At 40.0% G+C, this 26757-nt stretch overlaps 1 protein-coding gene across 3 annotated transcripts in view; it reads right to left on the bottom strand.

Annotated features, from left to right (window-relative positions):
- Positions 1–26757, bottom strand: part of LOC135697546 (ankyrin-3-like) — a 190139-nt gene that overhangs the window by 64766 nt on the left and 98616 nt on the right. Inside the window, exon 1 of one of the 3 annotated variants that reach the window (XM_065217312.1) lies at positions 3331–3757. The exons of the other annotated variants lie outside the window; for them this stretch is intronic. Within the exon in view, the coding sequence (XP_065073384.1) occupies positions 3331–3375 (45 nt within the window). The 5' untranslated portion in view covers positions 3376–3757. Of the gene's footprint in view, positions 1–3330; positions 3758–26757 lie in introns of those variants that run through there. 3 annotated transcript variants of the gene reach the window in all.

The following is a 26757-nucleotide window of genomic DNA, read 5'->3' as shown; positions in this document are numbered from 1 at the left end:
CGAAAAAAAATTATTTGTAAACTTTAATGTTCAATAAACAAGAATCCCAAAGAGTTAGGCGCATTACTATTAATTTTCCTTGAAAAAAAATTAATTGAAAAACAGGCCGAAAAAAGGCAAAAGATTGGGAATACCCCCTTAAACGGCATAGTAGTGGAATGGTACTATACACTCGACAGCAAGCTGCTTTTCAGGGAACACATTTACAAAACGAAAACAAAATGCAACATCCTGATGAGATCCCTGTATTCGCTCATCAACAGGAGATACACTCTGTCCCTGAAAAACAAGCTTGCTGTCTACAAGCAAATCATCCTTCCCGGATATTCTACACATTTGTAGTTTTCATATTATGCAAAAAAAAATCGATTTTTTCGACAAAATCTAAATGAACCTCCCCTTAAGATGTACCGAGAATTTCTGGAAAGTAAAAAGACCTTCAAAGAACTTATGAAAACTTCAGAGAACTTGCGACGTGCTTGACATAGATGGCCCACAGCGACTCACGAAGAGCTACTGATTCCGATCAATAGCGGTTCGGCTGCTTCCTCCTCCTATGGATGCTCATGTGGGCTGCAGCTCACTGCTTGCAGGCAGCCTTTCGTTGGGTACTAGAGAACACAACCACTCACAACCATTTGGTGAGACCGGATGGAATTCAACTTTGAAATCTGTTTTAGGGAAATCGCTTTTCGCAGGCAATCGGTGATAATTTTAACTATCATAGCAACAGTTGAACAGTCGTGCATTTTTCAATAGTGACATTTTTAAAAATGATAAAGTCTTAAATATTACAGATGCGTAGAAATATTTCTGATCGATTGGTGATAAAATTATTGAAATTGGTCCAGAGGCAGCTGAGTTATTCACGTTCAAAATCTTTCATAATTTTGTTACATGTTCCATTTTCGGTTTTCACAAAGTGTACCCCCATATAGAAATCCCAGACGTAGTCCTAAGTTAAAAATACCACGAATTTGGAACGCCTACAATTAAAAAAAAACGGAAAGAGTTAAGATAAAGATGATCGATCAATTAGTTTTTTTGTCAAGCTTCTGCATTCATGTGACGTCTATCGGAAACTACGCACAATCTGTTTTTTAATTGTTCACAGAAGACAGTGCAGTGCAAAACATGTCTGGTACCTCTGTATCTGCATTTCGATTAATATTCGAAGTCCCTCCTCTTTTAAACATTCAACACACAAAATAGCTCACCCCTCACATAATTTCCCGCTGATTTTTATATAAGGGCGGGGCAAAATGTATCTTTTGTGCAAAATATTTAAAAAAGGGTGGACTTCGGATGTTAATCTAAATATATATAAGACATGTTTTGTAGTGTCAGGTAATCTATTTTGTAATGTGTGAAAGGGAAATCACAAATCGAGTGTCATCAAAATACATGGCATGTTGAGGGATTGAGCTCGTGAGAAAGAATTTTCTTTCTCAAATTTGAATGTTTTTGGCTCTCTGGGGACTGGTAGTAAAGCGGTTTAAAAATGTATGGGAAAGCCCTTTTTATTTAATTGTAGCATGTTTAACAATAACTCCTATTTTTAATATTCTGCACAAAAGATACTTTCTGCCCCGTCCCATCCATAAAATTGGCGGGAAATTCTTTGAGGGGTGACCAATTTTGTGTGCAGAATGTGTAAAGAGGGAGGGACTTCGGATGTTAATCTAAATGCATATATAGAGGTACCAGACATGTTTTGCACTGCACTGTCCTCTGTGAACAATTCACGGAAAACAAATTATGTGTAGTTTCCGATTGATGTCACCGCAAATAACAGCAGTGACATCTGATGGAAAATGAATGCAGAAGCTTGACAAAATGATTAATTAAAAGAACTAAATGCTCTTCACATTTGTTCTGTGCACTAGCGGTCTTACGTCAAGCTTCCGTTCGTGCCCCTAGGCACAGACCCTTCTACTTTTTTCTATCACTGATAGTATCATTGATAGAAGCAGTTGTGATAGGGGTAGAGAAAGGTGATAAAGATAGGTGTGAAAAATGGTAATTGATAGGGATAATTAGGATGCCTGATTATTACTCGACTATCCTTCGGCATTGCCTTGTGATTCTGCGTTTGAAAGCCCCATCCGTTTTATTTTATTTTTGTCTCTAGGCGGATCCATCTTTTAAGTTGTATTTGTAAACAGTGGGGGTTTTGTGATGCACTTTATTGACACCAAAAGCAGCATAATATGCTTTTTGCTCCCGTTTGAAACTGAACGGTTTTATAATTGCTTTTATAATGATAAAACACCTTTATAGAATATTTTGTCATGAAGTCAATAAAAAAAAATGATTTTCTGAACAGTTTTATAAAGAGATAGAGTGCTGCATTAAAATCATGTTTGAATCCAGATACTTCCTGATTGTAAGACTTTATTAGGTTTTTAAAACAACATAAAACTGAACTACTAATCAAGAATGTTTTGCACTATTAAATGCTGTATTTAATCTAAAAAGATTGCTTATTGCCGTTATAAAACCACAATAAATCAGAGCCAAATTGTTACTTGGGTTGCGAACTATAACATGTGGTAATAGTAAAATGTACGAATATAAATGATCGAATGCTTCTTTGACGATCACGATTTCGATCACGTCCAAATGAAAGACAAAATTGCGACTACTTTGCTCAAATTTTAAGACAACAGCATAAAAATTTAAGCCCATGAAATTTATGGAAAAATGATCCCCGATAGAATATTTCGAAACTTCATATGAAAAAGCAGCACCTAAGATTTCATTTGGTTGGTGTTTCAGTGTTGTTCTACCAGAGAAGGTACACAGCAAAAAAGGTGTGTTCTGGTCAGACGTAGTACATGCCAATGTATCAAAAATTGATGTAGTTGCAAACATCGGATGCAATTTCAATTGAAAGTTTTTGTACAACTGAAAATCTCAGAAACTGTGGATTTTTTTTCAGGTGTAAAAACTTGGCTTATTTCTAGATCATTGATTCTCACCGTGAGGTTCGCGAACCCCCACTAAGCGAAAAGCATATGAAAAGATGCGATGCTGAGCGTTGAGAATTGAAGCTCTGGATAATGCGAAACCCATAAACCTTCATCAATCTGTGCCATTTTCTTCAGATTTTTAGGTTAAAAATCGAATTGAACGATGCCTGTCATTTCACCACGCTTGTACACATTCAAAAGAAAAGCATCCCGTTCCTGTACAATAGATCAACTGACAACATAATAAATCCGTCATGGCACTCCCGAATCGAAAGGTCACACACTGATCATTAATTATTGCATGTCACTCGCCCAACAAGCCACGGAAAAATATAAGTCGACCCAAAATAAAACTTACGCCAAGACTCTGCAGCGATGGGAATCTCTTCTTCAAGGTTAGCATTTTTAGACGCTAGCCGTTGTCGTCGTCGTCGTCGTCGTCGTCGTCTTCGTTGTCGCCGTCGGTTGCTACCGCCTCTTGGGCTGAACTCAGCAGCTGTTGGCTTTTCTTCCTTTTCTGGGAAAAAATATCTATATTTTCCCACTTTATCTTTGTCACCCTGCTCTTTCTTCGCTTTTGCTTCTGCGTCACTTACACTCGATTCTTCGTATTCCACTATGCACTCCAATAAATCACATTCGCACTGTTATTTTCTGCTGGTTTCCAGATAATTTTCCTGCTTCAGCGTTATCGATCAGCTTCCCCGGAGACACATGCTTCTGCTTGGTGGTTGAGGTAAGAAATTAGAGAAAATTTTCTGGGTTGCCGTTGTCACAAACACTAGTTGAGCGGATTTTCCGAACATACGTCTCGGATTTATGGGGTTCAAAAACCGTCAATTTCATCAGGCAAATTCAAATCTGACACCTTTAGTAGCCAATTGCGCGCGAAGCGTAATTCACGTAGTGTCTACACCGCATCATCTAGTATTTTTACGATCAACTTTTCACAGTTTCCCTACGCCCCTAGTTGTGTGACGACATTAAATTTTATCCCATCACCAAGACCCTAACCCGAGCATGAAGCGATAACTAACCGGTAACATATGAATATCAGTTTATAGACAAAAGCACCTAAAAGGGTTATTGGATTGGCATTAGAAGACCTGTTCAACAACAAATTATGGTATTCTGGCATCAAAAAAAGCGTTAGTTACCCGTCAGTTATTATAATAAGTAAATTATTTATTAGTTAGTTATTCGTAGAACACATACCTCAATTACATTTGGTATTTTACCTCTTATGTCATGCTGATCAATACCATATATTGGTATCAGGTCAGAATGAGGTATTCATTCGTTATTTTCTCCTGCTCGGGAAGAGAAGCGTTAGCGGATTTGTGTTTGAAAAATTTTCACAGTAGAATGTATGCGCAACTCAATGTTTTCAAACGCGCATATTCATATAAACTCCAACCGGTGGTGTTGGTGGTGGACTATTTTCGGCGTTTTAAGATTGAATCATCCCCAGCATTGTTGTTGCGCTCTATCATCATCTTTATCGTGTGGTCGATCAGAAGTTGGAGCTCAGTTCATCTGCGTTCGAGGTTGTTTTATATTGAAGAGGAAGTCGTAAGCAGTGCTGAAAGCTAGTATTATTGATATGTTTGTTGATTTGCAAAACGGTCCAGCAATGCCGGATGCGATATGAGTTCATCGAGTTGAGGAATCTGTTGGACTCCATGTGTGCCTGAGTGATAAATGTTTATTTTTGCTCATAGTCAAGTGGAGCAAAACATCAAAGTTCTAAACGGCCTATGAATACCGCGTTCAGCGAGGACGTCCGGATCCTTTTCTTCTTAGTGGCTTCGATTCTCTTATACGAGCTTTCACCTGCTCTCAACTTAGTGCTCTTAGAATGCAATTCCATAATTATTTTCTGAGAGCATGAATTTGTATATTGGCAACGATACTCTATGCCCAGGGAAATCGAAAACAATTTCCTACCTGGAAGATTTTCTTGACAGGACCGGGAATCGAACCCTGTCTTTGGCTTGTTAATACCGTGCCTTTATTGACTAGGCTATCCGAGAAAGTATGCATGATCTGTAGAATGTCCGGATTCTACGAAGTCTGTATGGAAGCCAATTATTAAGTCAATGATTTCTGGGTAAAATGGGCACATGGGCACTTCATTTTGAAAAAAGCACCTTTGCCACCCTACAGCTTGATTCAAAATATGAGCCTGACGAAAAAAAACTAACGATTTATGAAGACTGTATGAAGATTATGATGAATCGCATGGTAATTTTCTTGAATTTCACTACCATCACTGTATCTTTGGTCCAAGTTGTCAGAATGTCGTCAAAATTGAATATGTGGTTGCCTTGACAGCAATAAACAACCACAATAACATTCAACGTGTTTTTTTTGTTTACTTGAAGTTTACGATTTTCTGAGTTGGGAGGAAATGCTATACTAATATCGACATGAAGCTTTAGTAAGCTAGATAAACTTCTGAAGAGGATAAGTTGATAGTTCCACTAGAGTACGGCAGTGTGAAAATTGAATAGAAATTGAAATTGAGTGAAGGGCCATCAATGCGACAGTATTAGTCGAACGCACATAACTTTACCTAGCTCATATATTTATGGATGAGGGGACTTGATGTATTTCCTCAAATCCACAGGCAAAAGAGTGCGCGTTTGACTAGCTCATATACTGTCTTCAGCGTCGTAAGCGTTGGCTGTACAAAGATGCAGATTGGCCAACACTTGAACATAGTATATTGGAATCACTTTCTACAGAAGAAATAGTACCGATCGAGCGTCTGGGAGAGATTTTCGTCAACGCCGCCAAAGTATCAATTCCAATGACATCTGCGAGCTGTAGGGGAAAATCTGAAATCTGGTGGACAGAAGATGTGAGAAGGGACGTTAAAACCCGACGCAAGGCTTTAAGAAAACTCAAGCGTCTATCCGCTGATGATCCTCAAAAAGAAGCCGCCCGAAAAGCTTTCCAAGAAGCACGATCTATTGCTAGAAGAACTATCATACAAGCTAAAGAAGAATGCTGAGAGACTTTCTGCGAGTCTTTTAATCCTACTTCACCTTCGGAAACGCTATGGAATAATTTTCGTCGTCTTAATGGTCAAAGGAAAACTATTCAAAGAGGGCTCACAATCGATGGAAAATACGTTATAAACCCACCTGAAATTTCCGAACACTTCGCCGATTTTTTCCAGGCATCATCGGCCTCGAAAGACAGTCAACTTCCAAACACCTCAACGGACGGGCCGGAAGCCGAGATGACCTTGACAGCAGAAAAAAAATTCAGTTTTGATACGTGACTTCTCTATTCATGAACTTTTCCGTGCTATTGACATAGCTAGAGGGCACTCAACCGAAAATGATGATGTTGGCTACCCGATGATTCTCCGTCTCCCATTTGCTGCTAAACTAACAATGCTCGAAAGTTACAACGCTGTTTGGTCTGAAAGAAGATTTCCTGAGTGTTGGAAAGAAGGAATGGTTGTGCCTATTCCGAAACCCGGTGCAAATCACCAAAAAGCAGAAAGATACCGCCCTATAACCCTCCTAAGCTGTATCGGAAAAATCTACGAGCGTATGATTAACCACAGGCTCATGAACTTTCTAGAGGAGCACAACATTCTGAACCCAAACCAGCATGCATTTCGGCCTGGTAAAGGCACTTCTTCCTACTTCTGTGATCTTAAAGAAATCATCGAGGAAATCAAAACTACCGGTTCTCACGCCGAGTTTACTATACTCGACATCCAAAAAGCATACGACCAAACCTGGAGGCCAAATATCCTTAAACAAATTGGTGAGCTCAACATTGGACACCGAATGCGAAACTGCATCACTAACTTCCTCGATAATCGTCGCTTTCGCGTTAGTTACGGAGGATCTTCATCAACTGAACGAATCCAGGAAAATGGAGTTCCCCAAGGATCTGTCCTCGCTGTAACACTGTTCCTGCTGGCCATTAATCCAATGTTTGACGCTGTTCCCAACAACGTCCGCGTCCTCGTCTACGCCGACGATATCGTTTTAGTGGCTACGTCAAAGCATCTCCCCAGGGTCCGAAATGCTCTTAAAAATGCAGTTGACTCTATCAATGATTGGGCTAAAAGTGTCCGCTTCTCATTGTCTGCTCCAAAATCTTGCATTATACACATATGTACGAGAAAAAGGCATCGATGGCGCAACTCTCGCAAGGATATCAAAATCGGCGATGAAACCATTCCGGAAGTCAACCTTGCACGATTCCTTGGCGTCTGGATCAATCGTAAGGGAGATTTTTCGGCCCACGGCCCAGATGGCTCTACAAAATCGAATACAATACATAAAAGCCATAGCACCAAAAGCCACTAGATCATCGTTGTGGAAGATCGCAGACTCCACATGCTTGTCCAAACTACTATATGGAATTGAACTGTTCGGTCTCAAGCTGTGCGACTCTTTTCAAACCACCTTCAATCAAATCGTTAGGATAACCTCGGGAGCAATACACTGAAACACTCATACGCAGATATTGCCGAATAGCAGAGAAATCAAAGTTAGACCATCGAAACCTTCGCGAAGCGGCAAATTTAGCACTTCTCGACGAAACCAACATGCATATTCCTGACATTGCGAAGCTTCATCGTGTTGCTAATCGACCGTGGCACAACGGAGGAATCAAAGCGGATTGGTCGATTAAGCAAGCATTTTAAAAAGGACAAAACATCAAAAACGCACATATTATCGTTCGCGATCATCTCAATACCAAATACAGTAAACACGTGAAGTTGTATACTGATGGTTCTAAAAATAACGGTAAGGTAAGCTTGGGAGTAATTGGGCCGAATATAATATTGGAAGGCAGTCTCCCACCTCAGTGTAGCGTGTTCTCCGCTGAGGCAGTTGCCTTAGCCTCTGCTGCTAACATCGCAACACACAACCCTACCATCATACTCTCTGACTCCGCAAGCTGCATTTCAGCCCTAGATAGAGGGAAATCAAAACACCCATTCATTCAAACGATCGAAAAAGAGGCAGCTTGCAAAGATATCACCTTTTGCTGGATCCCTGGACATTCCGGAATTACTGGAAATGAAGATGTTGATCGTGCTGCAGATCGGGAAAAGCTCGCCCGTCGAATTGAAAATGTTATTCCTGCATTCGATATCCTCAACTGGGTTAGAAAACTGTTACAAGAGAAATTTCAAGCCGCTTGGGACTTCCATCGTTCAACATTTCTCAAACGATGCAAGGCATCGACTGAAATGTGGATGGATAGAAAAGATCGTCGCGAGCAACGCGTATTAACTAGACTAAGATTAGGTCATACTATACTAACTAAAGAGCACTTATACAACAAAAATGTTTCAAAGTACTGCGACGTATGTAAAACCGAATTAACAATCGAGCATATCTTATTGCAGTGTGTAAAATACGATCTTATTCGCGAAGAAATAGGAATCAATAATGGCCTAAGCATTACATTAGGAAACGATTGGAACGAAGAATTGAAGGCTACAAAATTTCTGAAAAAATGTAAGCTGTATGATAAGATATAATCGAATTTTCTCCAAAGAGGCGAATGAACCCGTTGGTTTGAAACCTCTAAAAAAATGTACTGTCTGCAGCTGTCGAATATTTATTTATTTATTTGTCGTCAATCAGTGTAGACCGTTTTACAATTGTTGTCATAAGTGCTGGTTTTTTTTACAATTTTGTCTTGTTTATATTTTTTTACAATATGTCTTGAGAACAAGTTAAAAACAATACTTCTAGCTGACGTTATGCGAGGAATTAAAATATTGCTTTAATTTGGTTTTGTCATTGTAAAGTCAATGTTGTCGCAGTGCTTATTATACGTGTCCATCATTTGGTTCAAGGGTCCAAATTTGGCATAATTCGTACGATGACGATTTGTAGCAAATATATTTCTATTTTGTAAATGCCTAGATGGTGTATATAAATTTAAGGATGACAATAGTTCTATTGAATCAATGCGACGTGATACGATATCGTTTACGAAAGAAATTATAGCAAATTCACGACGCTCTTTTAATGTTTGGATATTTTTGAGCATACACCGAGCTGTGTAAGATGGCAGAGGAAATACAGTCCAACCTTACTTGAGAACAACAGAAGCTGCTTTTGAACGGACTCTATTGTTTCTTCGTGTGTGATTGAAAAAGGAGACCAAACTATGCTGCAATATTCTAATATCGACCATACATAAGCAATGTACAATATTTTTATCGTATACGGATCGTGAAAGTTAAAACAGAAACGTTTTATGAAACCAAGCATGTTGTTAGCTCTGTTAATAATTGTGTTATAATGATCTGTGAAAGTAAGTTTTGAGTCCAAAATAACACCTAGATCCCTGACTCTATCTCACTTTTCTACGATCTGGTTTCCAAAAGTGATTGTTATATCGGTTAGGATTCGTTTTCTACTAATGGTAATTGAGTTACATTTTTTTTTTTATTTAATTGTAGCAGGCTTTTATGACACCAAGTATGGAATATCTGTATTTCCTCTTTGAATATGATGATGTCTTTGGCATTTTTTATTTCCAAAAACAGTTTAATGTCGTCAGCATAGATTAAAACTTTCAACTTCTTAAGTATGAAAGATATGTCATTGACGACCGAAATGAGAGCCTTGAGGAACTTCTGAAGTGACATCAACGGGATTTGATGTTTTTCCTTTGTATTTTACTATTTGATGGCGGTCAGTTAAATATGATTCAAGCCACTTAAGGAGTGCGTAATGAATTCCCATTTTTTCGAAGTTGTTAGGTAAAGAAGAATTGCATTATAACACACCATCGACTGGAAATGCTCTCGCAACGTGGGGCTTTAGGTAGTGATGAAAACGTCAGAGTTGGTTGGAAATGCTAACATGAAGCTTTAGGATAGTTCCGTTAGAGTACGGCAGTATGAAAATTGAATAGAAGTTGAAAATGAGCGAAGGGCCATTAATGCGACAGTTTTTTCAAGATAGACGCACATCTTTTGCCTAACCCGTACGATGTACGCGGAGACTTGAAGTATGTCTCCAAGTCTACAGGCAAAAAATGTGCGTCCCTCTTTTGCTCATAAACTGACTGCGGCTGTGGAATAGTTCTAGCGACGTTTTCATCACTACCTAAAGCCCCACGTTGCGAGAGCATTTCCAGTCGATGGTGTGTTATAATGCAATTCGTCTTTACCCAACTAAATATGATTCAAGCCACTTAAGGAGTGCGTAATGAATTTCCATTTTTTCGAAGTTGTTATTGTCAACAGAAGCGGTTTCGAGAATTGGCCGTACCAGCGCGCAATACAAGGATTTCAAGCAATATGGATCCATAAAATCCTTAGCAATTTTCGAAATAAAGCCCAACTGTCGATTCGCCTTGGTAATTATCGAAGTGTAGTGAGAATTGAACGTCAGTTTTGGATCCAGCATAACTCCGAGATCAGTAATCACTTTAACTCGTTTAAGTGAAGTACCCTTGATGCGATAATCGAACAATATCGGTTGTTTTGAACGATCAAAGGTCATAACAGAGCACTTCGGTACGCTAATAATTAACTTGTTGCGATGGCACCAGTCAGAAAATAGGTCTAGAAGATGTTGCAAACGGTGGCAATCTTCAGTTGAGCGAATAACTGAATATATTTTCAGGTCATCGGCGTAGATAATCACGCAGTCCAAGCCTAATTTCGAAGCAACGTCGTTGAAAAACAGTGTGAACAATAATTGTAACTCGGTGGTCGCGAACTACGTACTTACCGCGCGCGGGTTAAACGTTTTGAATTAGTCCGCGACTTCGCGGTTACGGACATACTCCTTTCACCACAATGACTTCTTCGCTAGATGGTTGCGATTCTTAAGACTCAGTCGTCTTACTCTTAACCTTTCAGACTGGCAGGCTAGTATACCTAGTACCTGACGGTGGAAAGGAAGGGTAATCGAATGTGTCTTGTAGAATAAGCTCTCGTTCCGTCAAAATGACACGACACCTAAGTGTGTAGTCTACAATTGAAGGGAACGAAACACTTATTCAATTAGAACTGCTTACGGAGACCTTTTAGAGCAGATCAATTTAATCAAGACTTCAGACTGACAGGCTAGTAAACCTAGTACCTGGCGGTGGAAGTCAGAATAAACGAACTTCTCCAATTCCACTAATATCCGTCGAAATGACACAACACCTAAATGCGTAGTCTACAATCGAAGGGAGATTAGCGGCTTGGCCTAACCAAGGGTTCTTCAATAATGAGAACGAAGTTGCTCAGAATTGGTTTGAAAAGTAAGTGAAGTTTATTTCCAAAAATTTCCTTTATATACGGTTTTCTTGATTTACAATTATCGATTACTTCTAATGTATGAAAGAGACGAAAGTATTATAATCAACTATGCATTCCACCTATCTTTAATGCATCCTAATTAAACTTGGTATTTTGTTACCCTTTTCTATTCTGTTCGTGGACCCTTACATTGATTACGAATGGTCGTGTCTTCCGTGCACCAAAAATGCATTCTTTGTTCTTTTTCTAATTATCTATTGCCTCCGAACTATTTGGTTACATTGAAACTGATTGTATGCCCTGACAAATACGCTTCCTCTTGAATACCGATTAGGTTCTCGAATCGAAAACTGTTTTACGACCGTCAGCGTATGCCTTTCGTATGAATAGACAATGCGTTTAGAGTTTACGACCATAAACCTTTTTTACCAAGCCTTCGTCGCTTTTCTTTATTCTTGCTTAGCGCATTGACCTTATCACGCATATGCGTAGCCTAGGACCGTCAGTGATCATTTCTATTCTGTTTTGATTCTTGTCTTTAGGTTCGGTCCTTTTGAGATCCTCACAGCGTGGGATCGTTCTTAGTGTGAATGAACTATCGTTTTCGCTTTCTATGGACTGTGGTGGTCATAAATTTTCTGTTTATGCTCTTTGCTCCTTTATTCCTATATATCTGTTTAACTAGCTAATTATGTCGTCGCGTACTTAACAATAATGGTCCCAAGTTGCTTCCTTTAGGAACACCGGATGTATTGCAGAAGGTCGAAGAAACACAGGAGTCAAATTTAACGCGGAGTTTCCTTCCCGTTAGGTAAGAGTTCAGCCAAGAAACTAGCTTAGAGCATGATCCGAGACGTGACAGTTTAGCCGACAGCACATTGTGATCGATCTTGTCGAAAGCCGCTTTCAGGTCAGTATAGATGACATCAACTTGGGCCTTGCTTTCCATAGCAGTTATGCAAGTGTTGGTGAAGCTTAGTAGATTCGTCGTGACCGATCTTCCAGGCATAAAACCGTGTTGAACGGTAGAAATATGGCTGTGCGACTGGCGTAGAATCATATCGCTGACAATTATTTCAAACAGCTTTGACGCAGCTGATAAGCTCGTTATTCCTCTGTAGTTCCTGACGTTTTTCTTGTCACCAATTTTGAAGACGGGAAACATAAATGACTGCTTCCATACCTCAGGGAAAACCCCTTCATCGAGCGACTGGGTGAAAATTGCAGACAATGGCTCAGCTAAGTCAACAGCACAGCGGCAAAACAAAATCGATGGTATACCGTCGGGACCAGCAGAAAGCGAACTTTTCAACTTTTTGGCAGCAGATATGATCATTGCAGGATTATACTCCTCAAATGCCATATTCCCGGCTAAATTTAAGCAAATGTCTAAATAATATGCCAAAGTTTCTTCACTATTATATTTTTTTTTATAAAATTCGAGCGCTTTTTGCTTTCGATTTTTTAAATTTTTCAGTTCCCTGTTGTACTAAACCGGATGTTTCCCATAACTCTGACGTTTTCTTCTTTTAGTTGGCACTTCTTCAAGTATTATTTCAAGCAACACATTGTACAATACGTCAATTGCACATTCAACATTTCTTTCAGTTCTTAATATTGCTTGCCAATCGACAATGTTCAATCTATTTCTAATGTTATCATAATTTACTGAATTGTAATCAAAGATTTCATCAAATTCGCAGTCATTGGTTCTTTCATTTATGTGAACGAATAAAGAATATTCTATTGCTATGTGAAAGATTTCATTTCTCCATATGGGACTTAACGATTCAGTCACACAGAAATCTTCATGAGTATTTGTTAATAATGTTCTAGCGACGTTTATCACGACATTTATCGAAAACCCAAAACTTGATAACTTCAAAAAAATATAACTCAAAAGCGAAAAAAGGCATTGCTGATTTTTTGGTATGTTGTGTAAAAAGCCTAATTTTGTAAGAAAAAATATATAACATTTTGCGCCTTCTGTCTACAAACCATAAAAAGAAGAAAAAAATATAGGGAAAATGCAGGTATTATCGGCCTAAGTGTCCCTAATTTGGGCCCAAACATGAATTCAGCAATCGACTAAATTTTCAATGGCAACCAAAAATATCCATACGTAACGTCCCAATAACGCGTTCATCTAGATAAAATTGATAAATCACAGATTTTTAGCGATGGGCCCAATCTTAGATCCATAGACCATTGTAAACATTAGACCGGTTTTTTTTTTGGTGGCTATTTCCATGTTAAGCTAGTCCAAGAAAACTTTTTTTTTTCATATTGACTTTTTTCAAAAATTTATAACTTTTGAGCCACTGAGCCGAATTCAAAGATAATTATACCAGATGAAAGGTAATTAGAAATGCTCTAATGTTGGCCTATGGATCTAAGATTGGGCCAATCGCTAAAAATCTGCTATTTATCAATTTTATCTAGATGGACGCGTCATTGGCCGGTTCTTATGGATATTTTGGTCGCTATTGAGAATTTAGTCGATTGCTGAATTTATGTATAGGCCCGAATTAGGGGTATTTAGACCGACATTACATCCATTTCACCTACTTCTTAAGAAAAATACAATGGTATTCAACATTGGGATTTTGTATTGAAAAATATGAATTGTATTGTTTTTTATGTTTTTCATGGTTTGTAGACATAGGGCGCAATATGTTTTTATATTTGCCTTGACAATTTAGGCTTTTTTACACAACATATCATATCAGCGTTTTTTTCGTTTGTGAGTTATATTTTTTTGAATATTTGGGTTTTCGCTCAATACTCCTATGCGACTAGACTACCATGCGTCATGACCATGTTACAGTCGCTATAAATCAATGGAGATATGGACCAAAACTACCATTTTTTTTTAAATTCTGAGAACCACTATATCGTTCTGCTATGGACCTGCTTTACCAACCTTAGTTTCGAAATAATAACTGATCTCCTATGTGTGTGACAGATTTTTGCGTTTTTACAAACCGTGTTTTTTACATTATAGTAATTTTAACAAGTTTTAGGTCATTCGTGACTTGCCCTTTGGGAGCATCCATTAAGTACGTCACATTCCCAAGGGGAGGGGTTTTTATAAATATGTGACACACAATGGATTAGGTATATGAGAAACGTGGGGGGTTGATTTTCCCTAAATTTCACGTGACGTACTAAATACATGCTCCCTTTAGCGGGAGAGGCATGGATGCTAACCACAACGATGGAGCCGTCATCAACTCTACACTAGAGGTGGGCAAAATAGCTCATCTTACTGAGCGAATCAGACCCGTCCAGCTCACTAAGGGGAGCCGATTCTTTTGAACAGCTCTTCAGTTTACATTGAAATTTTAGAAATTTTGAAACAAATTCTAAATCGTGAGAGAAACCAATAGAGCTTAAGGTGATTCCTTGTAGAGTCCACAAATGGCCGCGACATAGGTTATACAATGTATAGCATGTATAGTATACATGCACTTCCACTTAGAATTTTCAATTTCACAAATCTCGGATCGGAAATCAGTGCCCCATTTCACCTAAAATTGCTACTTCATGTATGCTGCAGTGCAGCAAACATAGAGTAACAATTTGAATGTTGCACGTGCCGTAGAAGCTGATATTTGTGCACTTAAAGTTTCGAAGTGGTTCCGAGAATAAGGATGTCACAGCGATTCACCTTAAAACTACATAAAATCGTAAAAGTAGTCCGTAGTGTACAACATGGTTCTACTTTTCAATTGAAAACGTCACTAAGGCAACAACTGAACAACAGTGTAAAAGCTACAGCTATTCACACGCGATGATATGATTGACATCGTGTCACACGATGTTACACATTTGCTGATGCTATACAATCCAGCCTTCATGCAGCTGTTATTGCTGATGTTAATTCTCCAACAGAATTGCTCTCACTATCAGAGTTGCGACCTATCACAATCACGATCGTCAAACAGCTGATGGTAGTAACGCTTTGTACATTCCTATCAATGTGCTCGTCGAAGCTCTCTCCATGACCATCTATCAAGTTGACGAAAGAAGTAAAAAGCAACTGGTGAATGTCGTCTTCGGTTGTGATCCATCACCGATCTGGTCATTCCCGACAATCACGACACTCATCTGTGTTCGTTTTGAAGCAGTTGCTGCTTTGCTTGCATATGTGAGTGTGTTGGTAAGTGAGCCCAATAGCTTCAGTTTAATGTTGCCTGCTTTGTTTGTAACTAACACAGTCGCGGCTGCTGAGACGAACTTGGAATGCGTAGGCATTGTTTGCATTTTCTTCTGTCGTTTCGCTTTTTCTCATGATCGTACTGCAGAAGTCTTCACTGTTTTCGTTGTGCTTTTCATCATCAGCAGCGAGTGTAAAGCTGGGTTTAGACTAGGCAAGTCAAATGATCAACTCAGTTGAATTCAATTGGCTTGAAAAGTTGAGCCTGGTTCAACTTTTTTCAATTCAAGTGAGTTGATCAAGTCAGCTGAATGGCATGGTTTACACGTTCAATTCGCGTTCAAGTCAGTTGAATTCAACTGATTTGATCAATTGACTTGCCCTGTCTAAACCCAGCTTAACGTTTTATTTGTGAGCAGCGACCATTACTGGTGATTGTTGTTTGCCATGGCTCTACCTCTCACTCCGTGACAAAACGTTCTGTCAGCGATAGTCGGTTGATGCGTAGACGAGTGTCATGTGAGTGTCATGATATTTTGCATCACTGCTCACTATTCTCGGCTTCAGCTCTAGATCATCAGTTCTCCGGATCCAGAGCTGAATCGTGAAGAATCGAGAGAAAAAAAAAGATCTGAAGAGCTGCACGGGTCTGAGAGTAAGACCACAGACAAACAGACGTAACTCTTTGAAAAAGTTTTTCTTGAAAACATAGTATCTCAAAACATAGAACCTCAGCAACGACATCTCTCGGGTTTCTCGCGGAAAAGAAGCTTGCTCGCTAACTCGCAAACAATATTGCATAAAAGTTCTATAGAATGTATAGAAACGTCAAAGTGATCCGATGCCAGCGCTACGGCGAGTAGGTCGCGGAACTGATAATATTCAAATCAACTGTTAAATACGTAAACGAAGATACACAATAAAGAGTTACGTCTGTTTGTCTGTGGTAAGACGGGTCCGAGAGCTGGGCGGGTCCAAGCCAGGGGGGGTCGTGCTGTGAAATCGGCCTACTGAACAGCCATCAATGAGATTTAAATATGTAAGGCTCAGTGAATTTGTCATCTCTTTCGTTCTCCCGCTGTTTAAACGGTTGAAGGAGTGTGACGTCAAACTCCATCATCGATTTAATCAGCCGGAGAACGAAAGAGACGACAAATTTACTGGGCCTCACCTGTTTACGCTCATTGATTTTCCATATGTGAATTTGGATCCAAACATCAACAAACCATGGTTTATGGCTTTGTTGTCGTTTGGGACCAGTTATGCGAGGTAGGCTACGATTGTTCGTATTTGACAGGCACCCCCCCCCCCCCCCCCCAGGTCCAAGCACAGTCATCCTAATGAAGTGTTTACACTTCTAGATAGAGCTGGTATTAGGGCGCAACAGGCCCCGTAACGTGGGTAGATCACCTTTTCGTGGTACGTTACGGGATGTAAGATCTACCACCGATTCCTAGTCCTGACTACTTCAAACTAGGGGAACATGATTTTTCGGTAATCCAAGGAACACATCTTAGTCCTTGTTACTTTTTATGCCTTGTTGATAGTGACAAGACTCGGCTTTGTCTACCAAGGATGATCTTGAAACAATGCAAAAAATGAGTTAGTTGTCTTCATCTATGTGATTCCTAATTTTCTCTTCGTTGTTCCCTAGTTTGAAGTGGTTAAGACTAGGGTTCTGATGCATGGTCATTATCGGTGTCATACCTTAATTTTGTTGCTAAGGAATCCAATTTTGACTGACAAAGGGGCGCGCCTTTGGAGGGTGTTTCAACACTCCGAAGGGTATAAATAGCGGGACCTTTCAATTAGACTCGGATCCTTGCGATAAATGCAAGCGTGGCAACTGTAAAAAAATCGAATACTTCATCATTTCTCAATAGTGATGGAGTAACACGACATGCACTAAACTAAGGACACGGGATATACTACAATAGATCAATTTACTGGTCGCAGTAGTGTTAGGTCAGAGCAAAAAAAAAAAGGGCGCAACAGCCTTTGTAAACAATGACTTCTATAGATGATTTCTAGGAACTCAAGGCACGCCCACGCAAACCAACATAACCGTCGGATAGGGGAAGTTGATTTTCGTTGGCGAGCATTAAATTTCTAGAAATCATCGAAAGAAGTCATTGTTTACAAAAGCTGCTACGCCTGCTAATTCCAGCTCTATCTAGACATATGCTATTTCACTAGCGCTAATTAGTCAGCTGCTAGCAAAAAAAAAGCTCACCCGAATAATGTAAACAGGGCATCAGCGTCTACCACACACTAAAAAAAATTGAATTTTACTGGTGATGTAAACATCCATGCATGCAAACATTCATGCATGTAAACTTCCTTTTCACGTAAACTAGCAGCTTGCAAGAAATGTTGCAAACAAAGGTGGAAAGTTGCATACAATATATGGAATATTGCATGACATGTCTCATAAATTTACACGATTTATAATGTAAATTTGTATGATTTATGACGCTCCATTTATGTGCATCATAGTAACGGAAATTTACACTACTTTTTTTAGCTGTGCAGCATGAGATTTCAGAGGTAACTGATATTCATGCTAGTTGGCTAGTACACTAGCGCTAGCAAATCCACACAGATGTAAACACCCCATAAACAGCTCCCAGTGAATCATTCGGGTCGATGATTCGGATCCGGAGCTGAGATGTGAGGGGGTGAGCTGCATTTCGTTCTTCGGTTATTTGCTTTTGTGCGGATCTTTCGCTCCCTCAGAGAATGATGGGATGAGAGGTGAGAGCACATATGCTGGAGTAATAACATCAGCAATAAGAGCCGGGTACGTAAATATAATGGATAATACTGATAATACTAGTAGAAATTAGAAATACTAGAAGGAGAGATGAGCGGAGAGAATGTTTTGAGCCAAATGAACTGTCCAAATCTGAGCCAAACGAACATTCCCATTAGATTTTTTCCGAGGATTTCTTATTCTTACTAGATTAAATTTGAGAGTATTGCATTCGAACAGAAATTCAATCACCTTTATGTTTCGTGTGCTTCTCAAATTCAACTAGTTTTTGGAATCAAAAGCAATATTCTAGCTCTATTGATTAATTGATCTTAGTTGGTTTATTAATGGCACCAAAAAATGAGCACAATATTGCGATGCAATAAATTATTAATTTACACGTAAATCGAATCAAAAGTAAAAGTCATTTGAAATGCTACGTTTTAGCAAGGGTTGCAAGATAATTTAGATACAAATCCCTGCTGCCGAATTGTATTTTATTTTCTGAGTATTTCTAGTAGAAATTTAACATCGTGTAAAATACGCACATTTGTCGCTCACTCCCATACAGCCGCTTAGAAGTTTGCTTTAACCGTTGATGCTATCGATCAGTAGGCACATGTGCGCATCTTGGCTCACACCGTGACTGTTCAATGCGTAAATGGAGTAATGAGTTCTTTTTTGAGAAGCTCCTCTATAAGTGATGGATTGAATGGTTTAGACTAGAGTCGGTGTATAATGAGTCACGCCAAGAGAAAAACAGTTGAACTCGCATCACGGTTTTCGAAAGATTCCCTTTCTTTTCACTTGGCAACAGAGGACTTTTACATCAACTTCAAATGACTTCTAGCGAGAAAAAAAAATAGCGGCTGTAGTAAATCCTTATATCAGTAATTTTGTCAAATTATCTTATCAAAAAATAGTAGAAATTCTCATTACTGATCATTGCCAAACGTATCCCATGACAATTTAATGCTCAGTGCGTAATTATGATAATTTTTCCAATTATATTTTATATTTTATTGCATTACCTTTCGTGGACCTTTCATAGCATCGTAATGTTTGTTTTCTTTGCACGATAGGTAGCCGGTTTGACAGTTCAATAGGTAGACTTGGCTTCACTCTTGGCGTGACTCATTATACACCGACTCTAGTTTAGACTAGTGATATCAGTGAGCTGATGAGCTGCCGAACCGCGGGTCGTCAGTTCACTTTAGTGAATTGGGTCTCTCTACTCTACACCGTGTTATTCAAATGAGAACTGAGAACCTGGGTACCCTGTCACACAAGAACGCTTTAGCAAAACGAAAGCATTGTTTCAGCACTGATAAAAGTTTTTAATTACTGCAGCAATCTGTTACTGTTTCCAGTAATGTCATACTCTGCTGAAAGATCATTTTCAACAAAGAGCTTATTAATATGAAATGCATAACTAGCCAAGACCGACGGAATCAGTGACAGAAGTTCGAATTAAATTCAATGGTACAAAAGGTCAAATGGAAAAAAAGGTCGAAGTGTACAAACTTCGGCTGTAGTGGATAATGTTAATGCTAGAGTTATTCAAGATTGCTTTCATGTCATTGACCACATCTGGCTGGACCTTGGATGAATCATTGCAAATTGGACATGTGTCACAAATTTGGAAGGAATCCTTAGTGGTCCCTATTCAAAAAGTTGCTGGAACGATTTAAGCCGAAGAGTTTCGTCCCATCAACATGTTGCACACATTAGAGAAAATTTTAGAACTTTTTGTTAAAAGCCAGCTGTTGGAGTATTTAAATATGTAGTAATAGTTTGTTGATACCAGAACAATCGGGATATCAGGAAGGTCATTCTTGTGTACCCGCGTTGAATTTGGTATTAGCGAAGTGGAATAATAACTTGGAGTGGATCTAAAACGCGCTTTTGAAACAATTTCTAGGCCCTTATTGTTAAGATCAATCAAGCGCTCTGACAGAACTCAAGGGACTGATTTTAATGATTCTGTTTCCAGTCCCGTGGGGAATAACCTTGGAGTGCCCCAGGGAAGTGTATTAGGGCCCCTGTTATTTATTATGTATATTAATGATTTGCGGCGTGTTTTACGATTTTGCGATATTAGTCTTTTTGCAGATGATACTGTGTTATTCATTGCAGCTAAGCATTCAGATGATGCCGTTTTACACTTGAATGAAAATTTGCGTTCTCTAAGTAGATGGTGATTTCGCGGAATCAATTAAATGAGAACGTCTCTGTTGTAATTGATGATGAGACTATTGATCGCGCTCGGGAGATTAAATATCTTGGCGTGATTATTGATGACAAACTTAAGTTCAACTCTCACATTGACAATGTCATCAAGAAAATTGCCAAGAAGTATGGAATTCTATGTCGACTGAAAAACGATTTAAATATTGCCAGTAAAATACAGCTATACGAATCAATCATCTCTCCCCATCTAGACTTTTGCCCTTCCTTTTATTTTTCGCCAATGCAACATAAATATCGAGATTACAGTGCTTGCAGAATAAAATAATGCATTTGATTTTGAGATGTAATAGATTCACTTCCTCAACTTTGATGCTAGATGCCTTACAATGGTTGTCGGTGAAGCAAAGAATTGTATAATTGACTATGGTGTTCATTTTTAAAGTAGTTAACGGTTTGCTGCCTCGATATTTGTGTGATAGAATTGAAAGAGGAAGTGACTTTCATAGCTATAATACTAGAAACGTGGTTGAAATAAGAACACCACATTTCTTAACTAGTGCTTTACAAAATTCATTATATTTTAAAGGAATAAATGTTTTCAATTCGATGCCTAGACAAATCAAACGTTCAGCAACACTAATAGAATTTAAAAGACACTGCATTTCACACGTTAAAACCGTCTGTCGTTAAAACAGTTATCCAGTGACTTTTTTATGAATTGACAAATTATGTATCTTGACAAAGTTATCTCTAACGAATTATTTTGTATGGATAGCTGTCATAATGACTTTTTGATAATTATTATAGCTCTGCAAAAACTATTTTGTTTGCCACGATGGATTTTTAATATTTGATCACCGTTCTCTCGTGCGGATCCTCGACAAGTTATCATTGACACGGCTCGCACCGAACCCTCTAGCGGTTTACGTGTCTACTATCAGAACACCAGGGGGCTCATGACTAAATTGGACGATGTTTATCTGGCTGCGCTTGACGGGGAATATGACGTTTATGTATTCACGGAAACTTGGCTCGATGGGAGGATCAATTCAGTGCAACTGTGTGGTGACTCTTTTACTGTCTACAGACTAGACCGTAATTCATCCAACAGCATTCGTACTCGCGGTGGTTGTGTGATCATCGCTGTTTCCAACGAATTCGCCTCCTGCGTAATCTCCAACGAACTATTTACTACAATTGAAGCGGTTTGGGTTAAGGTCAGCCTCACTTCGCAGAACATTCTCATTGGAGCGGTGTATATTCCCCCTGAACGTCAACATGACTGCACCACAATGCAGCTTCATCTGGATGCTACAGAATTTGCATCGTCCATGGCTGATATAACGGATGTGCTTCTTCTGCTTGGTGATTTTAATCAGCCTGGGCTTAGCTGGGTTATGCGTTTCCAGATCCGATTGCATCTTCAACTACTCCTGCCAGCCGCTTGCTTGTTGACGGCACGGCTTTTCATGGACTGAGCCAGATAAACGGATCTCAAATTCGTTTTGATGAAACCATGACTGCCACTCGGCTCAATTTCCGGAAGACCAATTTCCGTTTGCTGAGACGTTCCTTGTCCCGGATCAACTGGAACGTGTTGAATGACCTTGATATCGATACAGCAGCCGCTCGCTATAATAGCCTTTTGCGCGACTGTGTTTGTGCTTCAGTACCGAAGTGCCAACCTCCAAGAAAACCGCCTTGGTCTAACGCTACTCTCCGCAACCTGAAACGAGTGCGATCTAGAGCTCTCCGTGCTCTCACTCATCGACGATGTACCCTTTTTTTTTTTTTTTTTTTCCCTTTGGTTTGTTTTTTTCCGTCGATCTTGTTTTCCGTGCTGAGCACCAATGCTACCGACGTGCCAGGAAGGCAGCTCCCACACCTGGACCCTACCTATCGACCCATCAACTCATGAACCGGGGACCAACGGCTTTACTTCCCATCCGAAGGAAGGCGTGATCAGAGATGTTATGCCTCAGAACATCCCAGCGGCGCCGACTGGGATTGAACCCAGGCCTGCTGGGGTGAGAGGTAATCACGCTTACCACTACACCACCGGCGCCGTTAAGGGATTCTGGTCGTTTGTGAATACTAAGAGGAAGGAAACTGGACTGCCGTCAAAAATGTTTCTCGGCAATGACGTAGCATTGACAACTGAGGACAAATGCAGCCTATTTGCTAGGCACTTCTTAAGCGTCTTCTCGAATGACTCCCCATCGCAAGCAGAAATTGAGCGAGCCGTCCGTGATGTGCCAACCGACGTCGTAAACATTGATGTTTTTGCCGTAGATGTACAAATGGTTCTCTCTGTGATGAGTAAAACCAAATCATCATTTTCACCAGGTCCGAGTGTTATTCCATCTGCAGTCTTAAAAAAATGCTCCGATATCTCAGCTGCTCCGTTGTCCTGCTCTTCAACCTGTCACTTCGTCAACAGAAATTTCCCGCACTATGGAAACGGTCTACTATGTTCCCTGTTTTCAAGAAAGGAGACAAACGCAATGTGGAAAACTACCGTGGGATTACCTCGCTTGGGGTTGAATCTAAGGTGTTTGAGTCGCTGATAAATGAGAGATTGTTTGCTTCCTGCAAGCATTACATAAGTACATGTCAACATGGTTTCTTTCCTGGCCGCTCCTTGGAAACTAATCTCGTCAGCTTTACGTCGTTCTGTATGGAAAATGTATGCAAGAAACTTCAAGTGGATGCCATCTACACTGATCTTAAAGCTGCGTTTGATAGAGTTGTGCACGACGTTCTGCTAGCAAAGCTTGAAAAAATTGGATGTTCTGTTTCCTTCTGCAGCTGGCTTAGATCGTACCTCGTGCAACGTGAAGTTACTGTATGCATTGGAAACTACTCATCGTACTGTTTCTCGAACAGATCAGGAGTTCCACAGGGTAGCACTTTGGGACCAATGCTCTTCTCTTTATTTGTGAACGATGTAACGTTTATTCTACTACGTGGAGGTAAATTGTTTTTTGCCGATGACTTGAAGATTTATCTAGTCGTTCGAGGCTATGCCGACTGTTTAGAACTACAAAACCTTCTTGAAATCTTTAATGATTGGTGTGAACGTAATTTTATGGTCCTGTGCGTCTCAAAGTGCTGCGTAATTAGATTCCGTCGAACTAGGACTGCCATTTTGTTTGATTATAACGTTGCTGGAACTGCAGTTCAACGTGTCGATCACGTTAAAGACCTCGGTGTCATGTTGGATGAAAAGCTCACATACACTCGCCACTTCTCAACCACGATCGACAAAGCTAATCGACAACTTGGATTCATGTTCAAGATATCTAAGGAATTTCGTGATCCTCTGTGTTTTAAAGCCCTTTACTGTTCATTGGTACGCTCCTTACTGGAATTCGCGTGTGTTGTCTGGAATCCCTACCAAGCTGTATGGAGTGGACGATTCGAAGCTGTTCAACGCAAATTCGTCAGATACGCACTGCGCTATCTTCCATGTAGCTACCCGCTGAATTTACCACCGTATGCTGACCGCTGTCGTTTACTGGGTTTGGATACTCTTGCTAAGCGACGAAACATATCGCAGGTCGTTTTCGTTGCTAAAGTTTTACTCGCAGAATATGATGTTCCTGAGTTACTGGCCAAAATTAATCTGTATGCTCCTGCCCGAACACTTATTCTTTACAATTAATTTGAAGCATTTCAACTTATTGTTTCCCAGAGTTGGTAAAAAATGCTATATAAAATGAAGTTTTAGCGTGATAATTTATTAGCAAGAGAAAGGTCTGAAGAGGGTAGGTTGATAGTAATGGTTTAAGCTTTTCATATTTTGACTCACAATTATATGTACTATTCATTAAAAAAAATTGTAGCAATTATTTAGTAGTTCATTTTCAGTCCCGCTTGCTCCTCGGCAGCCAAAGTTTATAGATAATTTTTATAATTAACTGTGGAAAATTTGCCTTCTTTTAGTAAGCGTTTATCATGCTAAATTTTTCTTCCAAATCACCACATGACCGTTGCTATAGGAAAAAAGAAACAGTGTTGATAATCTGAACTTTCACTGCAGGAATCCCACAAAGCTCCCCTCAAGTTCAAAACAGACAGAGGTGTGCGGTCAAAGTTGATCGTAAAATACCCCGCGAATTCATCCACTCCTTAGGGTCGCGTTTCAGTATGCCAGCAATTTCTTTTCATCTTCCTGCACATCCACTCACTACACTTTAACCACATCTCAGTAAATCGATCGAGGAAAGAAAAAAAACCGTCCTTACTTCAGTATGATTTTCGTGTCACGAACCGTCCGCGGTGCAGGTTGTACTGAATTTCGACGATCTTCGCTGTGCACGATTCGTGCTATTCTTAGCACGAGCACGATTCACGTCTAGACCTAAACTGAATGTGAATGCTGAGTGGTTTTGATCGTCGGACACAGGCGACGCCATACGCAACAGTTCATTGGTTGACCGAGTCTATTAGGCGAGAGGAAAACCAACAAACAACAAAACACGCACCAATGATCACAACTCGTCTAGATTTACACAATACAAACTATCCCCCTAGTGGAACATGGTTTTCTCATTTGCCGAAAATCGGATCCTCGCATTTCTCTGAGTGGATTGATCGGTAAAGCGATCTCACAAACACACCCGGTAAGCTCGGAGGAAATCGCTACAAAGTTCTAAAATTAGTTTCAGTTTCCCCTATGAGAATGGCAACCATTGCTCAACCATACGGCGCCTGACGACGCTCACTTAGTACCTTGTCGTCGTCGTTTCCGACCTGTAATTGAAACACGTGTCACAGGCGGAACTCGGCCCGGTGCATTGGTTTGTAGATGTATCCACACGTAGACCGTACCGACGGTATCAATATCCATGCAGCCATTGCATCTCCTCTCTCACTCTCAGCGGCGATCGTCATGCTCTGCTGCGCGCGGTGGGAAGCTGTGTCGCAGCTGATTGATTTACGTTTGCATCATAGCAAAGAAGCAGGTGAATTATATCCTCTGTCTACGTGCTATGAATTAAGATGCGAATTCATGGGATGAACTTAGTTTATGGTTGTAAGAATTTTCGATCCAAATTCAATGAACTCTCAAAACAGATGGAACTTATTACCAAGCTGGAATGATCCTCGACCCTAACGAGAAATAATAAACTAAAGCGGCATTGATGCATTTATAGTCTAAATTTTAGTGCAGGACATTTAGAACACCCCATCCTCTCATTCATGTTGAGTGCGTATGACAGTTAGCAGTGACAAGTTTATCAAAATATCACTCATGGGATATACGTTCCAACTGAAGTCATCACAACACGCTTCCAGTCACGCTCTATGTCACGTTAATCTTCGTAATACGTTCTGTCAGGTGTTATTTAGTATTACGCCAACTTTCTTGCCTCCCCCTTCTGTCAGTTCCTTCTAGGAAACCCTACCATATAGCCAGCTGGTGGTGCATCCCATTCATCCCACCCCCTCCTTGCAAGGATATGTGCAAAAAGTTCCATTTTTATCGCCTTCTGGCGCCACCAAGACCGCACCGTGACGAGTCGTCTTACAAGACGTTCCGCTGCCCCCCCCCCCCCCCACACACACACACACACACACAAACAACCACACCTACCGCATCAAAGCACGAAACATGAAAAATGATGGCGCACAACCAACGGCCATAAAATCAATTAAATTGCAACGGTTCTATGTATGCCAGCCCCATCTCCACCCGATGTGGAGCGTGGTTTGATGCAGGTTTAGATAAATTTTCCCACATGACCTCCGCCGACATTTGCAACCGGAAGACGGGGGAGGAAAGGGGAATTGTTTTATGGTCGCCGTCAGCCATCGCACCGTGGCCGTTACATAACCAGGACTGGTGTTCTGTGGCTGCAGAACAGGGCCCACATATGATGATGGGTGGTACAGTAAAAAGTGATCCACTTCCGACTTCCACGGGCGTCTTGGCCGAGCTCCATGGGAAATAAAAGGGCACTGCAGTTGCGAAAAATGTTCCAACTCTGCGAATCGGGCACGGTGCTGTACCAATTTAGCTCTAGATTTACGCTAATGGTTTTTCGATAAGAAATAAAGTGCCGGCTCCACACGGTACAGCTGTTGAGACTCGTTTGCAGCGATGAAAATTTGGATGGTTTTGAATGAAGAGAATTGAATTTCTCATGCTCTCGGGCGGCAAGACTATACTAAGGCTGTGTTCCATTTGGTGAATTTTCACTTAAATTTGACAGATGGAAAATTTTCAAATAAACCTGCTATTGTACCAGACTTATTTCTGACAGACCAGGAATCAATTTTGACAAACACCTTCTCGAAAAAAGGGAGATCAACAACAGAGGGATTTTCGAACATCTTAATTTATTTTCGAAGTGTCAAATTTAAGTGCAAATTCACCAAATGGAACACAGCCTAATGCTCTGAACCATTTGGCTATTTTTTT

This window comes from Ochlerotatus camptorhynchus, unplaced genomic scaffold (genome assembly GCF_037179485.1).
Source record: "Ochlerotatus camptorhynchus isolate MF236.1 unplaced genomic scaffold, CSIRO-AGI_Acam_v1.1 ptg000007l, whole genome shotgun sequence".
Taxonomy (NCBI): Eukaryota; Metazoa; Arthropoda; class Insecta; order Diptera; family Culicidae; genus Ochlerotatus; species Ochlerotatus camptorhynchus.
This window is presented reverse-complemented; position numbering and strand designations above follow the sequence as displayed.